This window comes from Castor canadensis, chromosome 4 (genome assembly GCF_047511655.1).
Source record: "Castor canadensis chromosome 4, mCasCan1.hap1v2, whole genome shotgun sequence".
In the NCBI taxonomy this organism is placed as follows: domain Eukaryota; kingdom Metazoa; phylum Chordata; class Mammalia; order Rodentia; family Castoridae; genus Castor; species Castor canadensis.
The window spans coordinates 38,657,958-38,671,453 of record NC_133389.1 but is presented as its reverse complement, the minus strand read 5'-3'; the positions used below and the strand labels follow the sequence as shown (position 1 = coordinate 38,671,453).

At 41.6% G+C, this 13,496-nt stretch overlaps 1 protein-coding gene across 13 annotated transcripts in view; it reads left to right on the top strand.

The window, feature by feature from the left end:
* Fhod3 (formin homology 2 domain containing 3) overlaps positions 1-13,496 on the top strand; it is a 489,096-nt gene that overhangs the window by 365,229 nt on the left and 110,371 nt on the right. For 9 of the 13 annotated variants that reach the window (XM_074069983.1, XM_020174902.2, XM_074069991.1 and 6 more), the window contains 2 exons: positions 2,103-2,477; positions 7,833-7,943. In XM_074069983.1, coding sequence (XP_073926084.1) covers positions 2,103-2,477; positions 7,833-7,943 — 486 coding nt within the window. The remainder of the gene's footprint in view (positions 1-2,102; positions 2,478-7,832; positions 7,944-13,496) is intronic. The other 4 variants (XM_074069987.1, XM_074069988.1, XM_074069985.1 and 1 more) reach the window with 1 other exon arrangement.

Sequence of the window (13,496 nt, the reverse complement as noted above, 5' to 3'; positions counted from 1 at the left end):
GTCTGCTAAAGAGGAGCTAAGAGAAAACATGGAACAGAGCGAGTCTAAGGAAAGAGACTTTAAAGAATAGAAAAGAAGATTTTTTTATGCTTTAAAGAAGAAAAGAAGGTTTTTAGAAGCAAGCTTTTAAAGAATTGTAAAGGAGTAAGGCTTTAAAGAAAAGATAGGAAAAGAAGCAGAGTAAAGAGAAAGATTAATAGAGATAAGAAGCAATGAGGCTGTTGTGCATCTCCACCTGAGCGCCAGCACACCTGGCCTCAACTTTCTGTATGTCTGTCTGTCTATTCTGTGTCCTTTACAAACTTATTGTATGTGTGTTTCTGCTTCTGCATCTCCTGTCGCCCTCAGTTAGGCCCAGTTAGGTTCAGTAGTAACAAGGGAGTGAGAGAAAGTCACTCCAATGGAGAATTAGGCACACATTTAAGAATGAGAGGAAAAGAAGGGTCAGCACAAAAAAGAGCCCTTTGCCCCTGCTTAGGTTGAAAATAAGCCATGGGAAATTATGCTGACTTAATAAATACACTGGTGTGGCTCCGTGTGTGCTGCAATGTTTGTGTTCTGTCCCAAAACATAACCCTTAAATCCTCAGTGTTCACATGGTTTGGCACCTAAGACCAAATCGAAGAATCTTCTAGAAAGGGGAGCCTTCCAAGGTAGCCACATTGACTGTACTGTCTGTACTGAGGATTGTTATTCACGCAAGCAAGGGTGCTCATCCAGGCCTTGAGGAGGCTTTGATTACATGTGCCAATGATGCTGGAGGGCACCCTTCATTAGAGACTAGCCAGGCCTTTCAGTTTTAGGAAATAAAGGTGTACATATTAAATGCCGTAGCCTAATCTTGACGGCACCTAGGTTTTAATTAATCATGATCTGGAAGTTGTTTGTTCTCTAGTGTAAACCTGTGAAACCCAAAAGTGGTGGGAAAGATTTGTGCTGCTTCTGTGTGGTTGGCACCTCACTGTTCCCTCTTCCTCCTGGCTTTTGCTTCATGTGTTCCATCTGTGCCCCACACTCAGTGACTGCTCTGCCCCAGGCCTGTATAATACTCCTATCACCAGGGAAACCAGTGTGTTCCTCACTGTATACAGGTTGAGCTCTGAAGTTAGCCAGGAAAGGAAACAGCTCACATCCCATGCCCACATGGGCATGGCCGGGAATCAAGTTCTCTGGGAGGAATGTGGTTTTCAAAAATGCAGAGCTTAGCATTGTTTCTAAGGTTAGGAAGATGCATGTTAAAATATCCAAATATCCAGTTCCTTGAAGATGGAAATTTTTTCTTTAATTTAAAAAATAATTTAATTGACTAGTGAAAATTGTGTATATTTAAGGTATGTAACATAATGATTTGATACACCAGTATATTATGTAACAATTACCACAATCAAATTAATAAAAATATCTACCACCACACTTTAGGGCAAATGGTTTACAACTAACTGTAACTGTAGGCCTTTCTAAAGGAGCCAAGATGTTGAAAGCATACTGATAGGACCTGGAAAGTATGTGAAATAGATAGAATATGTCTTCTGTATTCTGCCGCCTCCTCTTCGCCTCCTTGCATTCCTTGCTGCCATTTTTCTGCTTTTTCATACCTATACATGCTTTCAAGAAATGCTGAGAACAGGTACTACAAGCATAACTTTTTTGGATATCTCAAGGTTAGGCTTTTTAGCAAGAGGACAGATCCTCTTTTTGACCAGGATGAAGAGATGAAGTTCAAATTGTGGAATTTCAGGTGCCAACACAAGATCGGGGGGCGGGGGGATTGTGAGTGGAGGAAAGGTGGGTGCAAAAAGCCTGCAGGTCACGGTTAAGCTTTCCAAGGCCTTTGCCCAGAGACCAGCCTCAGTCTGGGACATGTTTCCTTGCACTCTGCAAGTCTAACCCCTAAATGGGTGAGCCCAGGGGACCAGGATGACTGGGCAAACTGAAGCTTTTGGTGACTGACTTTGATGTTGCAGCTCAAGAAATACAGCTGGCCTGGAAATCTATGGCCTATTACAGAGTGGGTTTGATACCTGTCTTTCTCTCTCTCCTAAACTTTGTTTCCTTTCTCTTTCCCTTTTCTTCCCTTCCTTCCCTCCCTGTTGGACCAACAGCCAGGCCAGCCAGGCCAGCCAGGCCAGCCCTGTCTCCAAGCAGAGCCCCCCTGAGAAGGATGCTGTTCCAGAAAGTTCCATGCTCCCAGCAACCTCAAGTGCCACCTCACCAGGAAGGAGGCTTGCGACCAGCACAGTGGCGGGGAAACCCCTCCATGGCGGGTCCTCTGAGTCTGACACCACCCGGTCTGCCCTTCTGCCACCCCACAGCCCAGCATTGGCCACTTGGCCCACTTCCACCACACCAAAGGTGTCACCAACCGTAGAAAAGCTGCCCTATGTGCCCCACAGCCCCTTCCACCTCTTCTCCTACGACTTTGAGGACTCTCCCTTACCCAGCAAGGACAAGGAAGCAGAGTCCCAGAAGGAAAACAGGTAGATTGGCTCATGGAGACCTGTATGAGATTAACCTGAAGAGAACAGATCACTCTAACTGCATCCTGGGGCTTATCTTCAGCCATGTTTGCATGGATCCAGTCAGAGCCCAAACTAACTCCCTGACCACTAACTAAGTAGGGACTAGTATTTAGGTGAGATGGGGAAGAAAATTGTCACCTGTCTGAGCTGAAGAGATCTTTTGTTTCAATATGACAACTAATAATGGATGTTTAGACATAAGATTTTTAGAAATATGGTCTGTCTAGATCTGTATGTCTTACACCTAGCATGGAGTCTTTTTTTCAACCCTCAAAGTGCATTGTCCTCTTTGCAGGCAGCATGGCGAGTGTGTTTTTCCTTCCTTCCACCATCCTCCTGACTTGTCCCTCAGAGCACACATGCTGCCTCTGAACCTTACAGCTTCTGGCATTTCTCTCCTAATGGGCGGGTGACTTGTCCTCACTGTCTTTCCCTTTTCTTCAACTTTCTGCTTTGTTTTCTAATACATGCATTTTTTTCTCAAAGCTTATTCACAGATGACACACATTACAGTTTGAACCACCTTGTGGAGTCTTAAAGTAATCACTCTTCTTAACAATGAACATCTAAGTCTTACAATAAGGAGAAATTGTACTGGCGATGGAGTGGAGGGAGGTGTGCAAACCTAAACTCTGCCTGGAACGTCTAACCCGTGCGTGCCTGCCAGCCACATAAACCCCCTTCACTGTTGCCTAGCTTAGCAACTCTTTGCCAGAGTGGAGAAGGGAACAGGGCAATTGTGTATTTTTTTTTCAATACCGGGGGTTGAACTCAGAACCTTCACCTTGAACCACTCCACCAGCCCTATTTTTTGTGAAGTGTTTTTCGAGATAGGGTCTTGTGACCTATTTGCCCAGGCTGGCTTCAAACTCTGATCTCTGCCTCCTAAGTAGCTAGAATTACAGGCATGAGCTACCAGCGCCCAGTGTGATTGGCTATATTTTGAACAATCAGTATTCACAATTGTTAGTGGATCATTCTAATGGCCATCCCATCTTAGAATATTAGCTAATATTTATTGAACATTTATTATGAGCCAGGCCCTGTATTTTCCATGAAATTGGTGCTTCAAAGTATCACTTAAGCCTTAAAAAGTAGGCTCAATTACTGGCCCTTGTTTATAGTGAGAAACTGATGCAGAGGGAGGCCAGTAACTTGGCTAGGTCACTCAGCTAGCAAGTGGAGGCTGGTTCAGTCCCAGGCAGCCTGCCCAGAACAGGTCCTCACCTGTGCATTGTGCTGCTGCCTTTCTTAGTGCCCTCTCCATCCTCCTGGGCTTAACATGCCCCTGCTTCAGCTCTTAGGGAAGATTTTGCCAGAGCTCATGCTTGGGGGACCCTCAGCCTTGGGGCCTGACAAGAAGCTGCCCCTTGTCTCAAATGAAGTCTTAGAAAATCTGAACTTGGAGGGCAGCTCTTTCTCTCTATGAAAATGACCAAGGGAATAAGACCTTCAACCAAACTGAAAGATTGGTCTAGGGTTAATCTGTGTTCATCATCCATTTTTAGTTACATACAGTCAAATAGAATTTTGAAACCTCCCTCAAAGTTTTACGTAGCTGTCTAAAGCTGTTTTTTAATGGTATGTTTGAATAGTTGCAAAGGATGTCATTTGATACATGGGTTGAAATTTATTTTTGCAACATTTACAAAACAGTCCTCAGTCAAATGAAAAGTTGTTTCTGCCTGAAAGAAGTCTGGCTTCATATTTCAATTGTTATCAATTTCCTTACTTTATTTATTTGGCAGTGTTGGAGTTGGAACTCAGGGCCTTCGCCTTCTAGCAACTGCTTTCCCACTTGAGCCACATCGCTAGCTCTTTTAGCTTTAGGTTATTTTTCAGATAGATTTTCCATTTTTCCCCCTCCTCCCACCAGTCTCAGCCCATCATCCTCCTACCTAGGTCTCCCGCGCAGCCGAGAGTACAGGCATGTGACACCACACCCAGCTTGTTTGTTGAGAAGGGGTCTCATTAACTTTTTGCCCAGGCTGGCCTTGAACCAGGATGCTCCTGATTTCCATCTCCCAAGTAGCTGGGATTACAGGCATGTATCACTTTGTCCCACATATTTCAGTTTAAATAAGCAAGCTCACAAGTATCCCTGTGATAGCCATGTTACTCCGAGCTCTGATTCTCAGGTGAGTGAGCAGATTGACAGATATTAGGCACAAACCCTTGCTCTGAGTTTGGCCCTGGATGGCAGAACCACCTTACCCGCCCTCCTCAGTGCTGCTTCAGGAATTCTGTTGGGAGTGTAGCTTTCTCTGACTGTTCCTTTGTTTGACTTTACCAGGCAGCACCCTATGCAGATTCAGCCTGCTTGAGACTGTTTCTCCTTCTTTCTTAAAAAAAAAAAAAAAAGAGGGCCAAGGGGTGGAGGTGTGGCTCAGGTGGTCAAATGTAAGGCCCTGAGTTCAGACACCAGTACTGCAAAAAGAAGAAGGGAGAAAAAAAAAAGAGGAGGAGGAAGAGGGGGAGGAGGTACCTAAGAGTCAGGAAGGAGATGGGGAGACCATTGGAGCAGGTCCGTCATAAGAAAAAGCCACACCAGAGCTCAGAAACCTGAGAATCCACTTTCTGTTGTTTCCATAACGACTTTGTACACCTTATGGAGTGAGGCCTGAGTTTGAACACCTTGAAACTATGGATTTTTCTCCAAATCCCAAATTCTGGGATTGTTGCGATCTTTCACTCCATTTAATGAATAAATCCAACATGACTCTTCAACCTCTGGGGACAGTACCTATGTGCCAGATAGGGCGCCTTGCACTGGAAGAGTAAGACCGTGACAATCTCATCTTTCCTATAACCCATGACAGTTATCCAGGCGTTCTTGTTGTCTCAGCCTTTGATGGGGTTTTCCTGGACTCCAGGTCCCTCCCCCACTTGGTCTCCAAGCTTCCCTACTACTTACTGTCCTGGGAATAGGAATAATGGTAATATAAATTATCAGTTAACTGTGTATGTACTTTGTGAAGCACAGCCATGTGCTTGTGAATGAAGAATGAGTTACATTTTACTGAGGCAAAGTTTCTAATTTGCCTGGCAGAAATTTTAATTCTGTAGAAATACTTTTGGTACCTTCTGAATTTTCTGATGTTCACTTGCTGTGAGTTTCATCAGTATATATGGCATGGATTTGACTACTCAGTGGTTGATTGCAACTGGGTGGGTTATAATAGACACCAAGCCATTAGTCACTAAAACAAACCCTCTCCTACTCACATAAAAATGTTGATCAGTAAATTATATGATCCAGTTAGCTTGGCTGAAATTGAGTAGCAAAACTGGGCAGACTATGAGGCTTTTGAATTAATTGCTTGGCCATTAGAAAAACCAAAGGAGAGAAAAACACATTATGCTTGTCTTATTTCCATCACGTCATTTAAACATAATTTTAGTGAAGCGATCCTGTTAAAACATTCTGCAGGATGTCCGCTTGTGGTCAGAGGAGGTTAGTTTCAGCTGCTGGGGTAGCAGAACAAGCTGAGTGTCCAGGCATCTGGGCAGAGTGGCAGCACCACTGCTGGGCATCCTGGGTGCCTCCTCATGCCTCTCTCATGGCAACACTTGCCACCTTCTTCTCTCCCTCTTCTTTGCTTATTAGCTTTCCTTCCCTACTGTTTTTCCTTTTTTTATGGACCTTTCATCCTTTGCTTTTCTGTCTTCTCTATGACCTGTGGTTTGTGAATCTTCATGAAAGAAATCAAATCAATGCCAACTCAGAGGAGAAATTAATCTGTTGGACATGTAGAGTGTTGGAATTTTAAAGAGAAAATAAATCCTCAGGAACCAAGAACCGTGAAGGTGGGGTATTAACAGAGAAGAACAATGAGACAAAATTTTGTGATCTGAGTCTTCATCTACCAGACCGAGTGCCTGCTACTGAGCACATGTCAGGCGTGTGATATCAAATAAGAAGTGCAGTGGGATTACACGTCTGTAATCCCAGCACTGGGGTGGGGAGTTGAGGTAGGAGCACTATGAGTTCAAGACCAACCTAGGCTACAGCAAGACCCTTCCTCAAAAACAGCAACAATGAAAAATTGAGCAACAGCCAAGCTGCCAGAGTTGGCAGCACAGGATGGATTTGGGGGAATTTAAACATTTTGCTTTCAATTATTGCAATGTAATTTATTATTAAAAACTGAAATTTCATGTCTACATTCCACTTTTTAAAACATATACCATATTTTTATATTCTTTGTACATACAGATTTTTTATTTTTAAGAACATCTTTACAGTTGTGATCACACTCTGTATATTATATCCTGATATTTTCATTCAACCTATATATATCAACATTCCCATGTTGTCATTTATGAAATTGGTAATTATTTTTATAATGACTTCAGGATAGTCCATTGATAAATATCATGCTTTCTTAGCCATTCCTACCTGGTTGGGTAGTTCCCAGTTTTTCACCATGAACTAAATAATGTTTTAATGAGTATGTTCATAAGTAACATCTTCAGTACATAAATAACATTATTTTGTATGTTAGCATCCCAAAAGTGGACCTAATCTCTCAAAGGATATACACATTGTGAAATCAAATTGCTTCCCAGAAGGTTTGCTACTAATTTCCGTTGAGGGGAATTTGGACTGGATTCTCCATTGGCAAGAAAGTGTTTGTGCACACTAATTTGTTGTCCCTAACTGGTTTATGGGAAGGAATCGGCCCTTCCCTGCACCTATGTGGGTTAAGAGGCAAAGCTTTCTGAATCTCTTATTGGTAACTAATCATGAGGCCTGGCCTTGGATAAAGGCTTCAGATGAAGACTTATCTCCTGGTACTCTTGAGTGATAAAAGCGACATACAAACTGCTGAAAGACATCTATTCTGAAAACAGAAAGAGAACTCCAGAATTTTACAAATCCTAAAATGTTTTTTTAGCTAAGCAAATGATGTTTTCTATAGACCTTTGATAGAATCGATGCTAATTGTGACATTGTGAGTGGTAGGAAAACACTGTATGGTTCCAATGAAAATAGTTTCGATTCTTAATTTATGTTAGCAATTGATTTTAAATGTACATTTTAAAAGACAGGAAATGTGAATGTTTTCTTTGAATCCTTAGTCATAAATCCTGCTGCCTAATGGTTTCAGACTGTGGGAAGCTTCTTTCATGACAAATTATTAGGACAGAGGGGTTAATACATCTCTGAAGGTTAGAGTAATCACAGTGCTAGTATTTTCAGAAAACTTTTTCCTGCAAAATTTAAGATGGTTTGCTAAATCTTATTTATATTTACTGACTCATACTCATTTCTGTCTTTTTCTCCCCAATTTAAACCTCTGTACTGTTTAGATACAGCAATTTTGGCAACAACTCTTACCAGTCCTCAAGATCCTCTGGTCCTGGTGTGCCTCCCACGCCCACATCATCTCTCTCACCCCTACAGGAGGCCAGGATGGAAAGGTGAGTTTACAGCATGGAAATGGCTCCTGGACTCAAGTAAGGTACATCAATCTGATTAAGAGAAGTTAAAGGAAAAGTGTAAGTAAAAGGCAGAGTCTGAGTGTTTTCCTTTATAAAATGTCCTCCAAAGACAAGATGCTCTGTCTAATATGCCACTTACTAAGCAAATGTTTTTTAGAAATGACATTTTGTTGTTACTGTGTCATCCTCCTACATACCTCCCATGGAGAGTATAAAATTTTCTTCTAAAATATTAAAATGTGATTATTTTGGTTCACCTCTTAAAAATGGTTCTAGATGTTACCTGAGTTCTGCAATTTGTGTGAGACACATCTATTTTCACCTTTGAATGCCTGGAACTATGTGAAGCAGGAGGTAGTAGACCCATGAGGAGTGTGTAATTAATCCAGGACCTACAAGAAGAGAAAAGAATTGTATGGGTACATGGAAGGAATTTAACTTGGCAAGAGTACTAGACCACCAGAAATCCACTGCTTATTACTCCTAGAAGCCAGTGATTGCACAAGGATGTGTTTACAAGGGAAAGGTAAGACCTGTAATTTTAGAACAATTAAAAACAGTTACCCTTACATGGCAAGAGTGCTTAGTTAGAGAAGACTGCTGAAGGTTCCAACTTAACTCACTGGGAAGTTATTTAATCCCTTAAGGTAAAATGCCAGTTACCAACCCTTACCTTAGAGGGTCATTTTGGTGAGCAAATAAAATGGTCCACATTTGAAGCATTCATTGGGAAGGAGCAGTGTAGAGGATGATGAATCAGGATCAGTAGCCCCTTCATCAGGGATATAGGCATGAGCAACTCACAGAGATCTCTTGCCTCTGTTAAACTGTACTGTGTTCCCATTCAGATCTTCTTTTGTGTGATAGGAAGTGAGTTTTGCTGAGCACTGCTGGTGATGGGAGGTTTGTTTGGGCTGTGGAACAGGAAAAATCTTACATCCCCAGGATGAAGTAGTTTGCCACTTCTTCTTCCAAAGGGGTTTGCCTAGCTGCGTGACACCATTAATGTGTGAATCAGTGTTAAATCCTGAGGTTCCACAGTCCAGTCCAGTGTGACCTAGATACACTCAGGCATAGTTAGGTCTTGGTAATAAGGAAACCAGTTGGTTGCCTTGAAAATGCCCTTCCCTGTGCTAACTCTGTCCTTTAACCTAGGTTACTTTCCCTTGGTTTTAGATGAGGTTACCTGTAGTTTCGAAGAGCTCACCATAGGGATGACCCTTCTCATACAGGATGCAATGTTTGGACGGTATACTGGAGTCTGACTGATACCACATGACAAGTCTCACACCTGCTAGGCTACCAGTTCTTCTGGGGCTAGAACCAGGCTCATTCGTCCTTGTGACCCCCATGTTACCTGGGGCCTGGGTAGAACTGTATTGAAGGATCCTGTGAATTAGTCACTAACTGGTTGGGATCCGTTTGGAGGTCCATGAAGTTGGGAAGTTGTAAGGGCAGGAGGCCCATGTAGTCTACAGATTTACTGAAGCCCTGACCTTTGCAGATCTTCTTCCTAGGCCTTGAATGGAAATTCCTGGACACTGCCTACTTCCCAAACCGTAGAAACCCAGACCAGGATTGAGCTGCAGGTCCAGGAGCCAGGAGACTAGAGGACTTGTCTGTATCTCCTTCCCTACTTAGATTGGCTGAAGAGTGCCTGCTGGTGGTGGTGATAGTGACAGAATTAAACTAGGGAGAGGGGGCTCAATCCTGCAGAGGAGGCTAGACTATGGGACGTGTTCAGGTGTGGAAGCAGGAGGCGACCAGCTCTAATCTGTCAGCAACAGAGAATGAGCCAGTGGGATGAAGCTGCAGGAACAGAGGCTGTCGGGAAACTTTCAGACTTGACTGGAGAATGGGAGCAGGGGAAGCAGAGTGAGTGAGGGTTCAGGTTTTCATGAATGTGTGGATGACACAGGTGGGGAGAAAATCAAAGTGGGGGTGGAGCTGTTCAGCGTGGGGCATGCATAGTGTGACGAATCTGTGCAACACCCAGGGAGATGTTGTGTAGATTCTGGGGCAGTGTGAGCACAGCAGTCCTTGGCTTAAAGATTAAGTCACTTCAAGAGGCAGGGTCACTGAGGAATAGCAATGGTAGGAGCTACTTTTCTAGATGCTTGTTCTCCTTTCCAGAGCATTTTTGTCATGGGAACTTGGTTACCTTTGCCATCTACTACCTACTGGCAAGTAGAGTAGCTTCAAAGAGTGCATTACTTCCTTTATATTGGCATATCTTTTTTTTGTCTGTCACCATGTATGTTGAAAATCAACATGATGAATCATACCAGCTATCACATGTGCAGTTTCATTAATGCCAGGAAACCACCGTACCTCACTGTATCACCACTTCTACTATTGCCTTGCTGGCTTACTTTTTATGACTAAATAAATAAATAAACAAATAAGCTTCTCAACTCCAAGTCTCATTTATATGCCAAGCGTATTACAGCTGCTCCCACGATGATAGGTATTTTTATGCATTTTAATTCTTTTTCATTTTTCACCAATGAGTTCTTCGGATACTATTCATAATATAATTCCACACACATGAGTATTTTTCACCCTATTAAGATGCGTGACCATCTAGCATGGTGATACACGCCTATAACTGCAACTATCCAGGAGGTAGAGACAGGAAAAAGTAAGGCCAGCCTGGGAAAAGTTAGTGAGATTGTCTTGAAAACAAATTACAAACAAAAAAGAACTGGGCATGTGGCCCAAGACATACATACAAGGTGTGGGACTATTTTTACTAAGATACATACTCAGAAGAATTAGTAAGGTTTATTGTTGATATGTTTTATATACCCATTTATCATTAAGTCTGAAAAGAAAAACTCTTAGGAAAAATACTGATATGTTATGAAAAATAGTTGTGTTTTGGCAAGGAGAGCTCACATCTTCTGTCAGCATACATGCCCACAGCTAATAAATACTGTGCCAGAACCCTGGACAATACTAGAATTCTAGAAGTCTATTGCCTTGATTTGGGCACAAGACTCACTTCTTTGAAGTCTTAGGAAAATCAGGGCAACAAAAACACCCTTCAGGCACCTTGGACCACTTTGGAAATGGCAACTGGGCATCATCGTGAGCTTAGAGTTTTCCATTTTTCTCCAAGCGTGTTAGTATGTTGGATGTTAATAAAACTTGGAATGATAAATTGACCTAGAAGAAAAAGGAAGAGCTGAATAAAAAGTATACAAGGTTGAGACAAGGATATTAAAATGAATCCCTCTCCAGTTAGATTGCAGCTTTATTTAAGGGGTTCTCTTTTAGAAACAGAATGTAGCATTAATTTTCACAAAATTGAAACTTGGGTTGTGCCAAAACAAAACAAGAAAACCAGAACTATTTACCAAGACCCTGGAGGACACAAGATGAAACTGTTTAATGAAAGCAGATTAAAAAAAAAAAAAAGCCTCAATTTTGAAAATGTACTCTTTGAGCAGAGAAATTCTAAATGTTTTCTTTTTGAAAGACAACAAAATTACAGGAATATTTGAACCATTCATTTCAAGTATTCAAATGAAACAAATAAACAAGCAAACACTCACCACACCACAAGCAAGTTTGTGTCTTTGGGCCTTGGGGAAGGTGAACGGTCATTCTCTTTCCATCCCTGCAGTGAGGTCTCCATCTCGTGGGCTTTTTCAGAAATGGTAGCTGCAAGTTTGTGGTGAGGCTTTCAGTTAGTGAGGCAGCAGTCAAGCCTGGGCTGATGATGCCTTAAGGCAATCAGTCCCTGTGCTGGGACGAAGGAGCGCACTGAGAACGAAGGGTGGCCTGCTGGACTGCTAATGGTTGGAGGATCCTTGGGTTCAGCTTTTAGGGAAAACTTCCTGTGCACAGGCTGAGACAAAACCTGAAGGACGAGTATGTACCATAAGCATTATTCTGTTCTCTTTCACTTATAATGGTGCCATTGCTTACTATAAACAACTGTCACCTACCTGGCTAAACACTAGGTCTCTGGACATTAATCTGTAAGCCAGGTAGGTACCTGTCATTTATAAGCCCAATAATGGCATCCTCCCCAGGGAGTAATAATGACTAATAAGGGATAAAGAGTTCGACATTTTGTGGTGTATGTGGTCAGAACATTTAACGTGAGATCTACCCTCCTAACAAATTTGTAAGTACATAATACCTACTTAACTCTAGGCACTGTGTTGTGTATAGACCTATTACTCATCTTGTATAATTGTAATTCTATACTCATTCAATAATAATTCCCCATTTTCCTCCTTCCCCTGATGCCCTGGTAACCACCATTTTATTGTCTACTTCTGTATCTTTGACATTTCAGATGCCTTATATAAGAGGAATCATGCAGTATTTGTTCTGTGAATTGCTTATTTCACTTAGCATCCATGTCATCACAAATGGTAGTATTTCCTTTTTAAAGGCTGGGTAATATTCCATTGTGTGTGTATACCACATTTCTTTTTATCCATCTGTTGGACATTTGGGTTGTGCCTGTATCTTGACTCTTGTAATTGATGCTGCAATGAACATGGAGAGTGGGAGTGCAGATTTCTCTCTGTGATCCTGATTTCACACCTGTATATTCCCAGGTGTGGAATTACTGGATTATAAAGAAAGGAGGATGCATCTTCAAATTCTTTTCTTCCAGAAGCAACAAGTCCTAGCAACTTTTTAATGCATTGTTCCAGAGATGTCTTATGCTTCTGGGGGCACATACTTGTTTAATATAATTTCACACAAACAGCAAAACAGTGCACAAACCACTGTGCATCTTGCTTTTCACTTAAAACTTATCTCGGTTCCCTTTCCATGCCAGTACTTGTGGCTGTTGTATTCTTCCTAATGGCTGCTTCATACTTTTTTCTCTGCATGCTACTTTATATCCTAAGTCCCAAGCATGTGGTTGGGCCCCAATCTTTTGCTCTTACGTTTGACACTGCAGGGTTGTTCTTGTACATGTGACATTTTACACACATGTGATTATCTTTAGCATAAATTTCTAACAACAGCTTGAGTAAACCAAAATGGTTATATTTTTTAAATTTTGACTGATTTTTGCCAAATTGTTCTTCATAATAATTATACCAAGTTTGGTTCTCAACAGCAGTGTGGGAGAGCTTGTTTTCCCAAACCCTTGCCAAGGGACATTAAACTTCAAACCTTCAATCATATGGTAGTGAAAACATCTATATCAGTCAAGTTTTAATTTACATTTCTCTTATTGTTTTGGACCTGTTATGTATAGGACACTTTACAATATTCCATTTTTGGCTCATAGTCATTGAGGGTTTTTTTCTTACTGACTTGTAGAGATTCTTTATAAACTGTGAGAGGATTAGCAATTATTTCCCTCTGTTGTTGATCTTCATATTTCATTTATGGGGTTTTGAACATCTAGACAAATGTCAATTTTGCAAGTTAAAATTGTTAATCTTTTTTATCTTCTGAATTTTGTATCCCTACTGAAGAAAGATTTTTCTCCTGTGGTTTCTTCTAGGACTTCTATAGCTGTGTTTTCACATCTAATTTTTTTTCTGTCTTGAA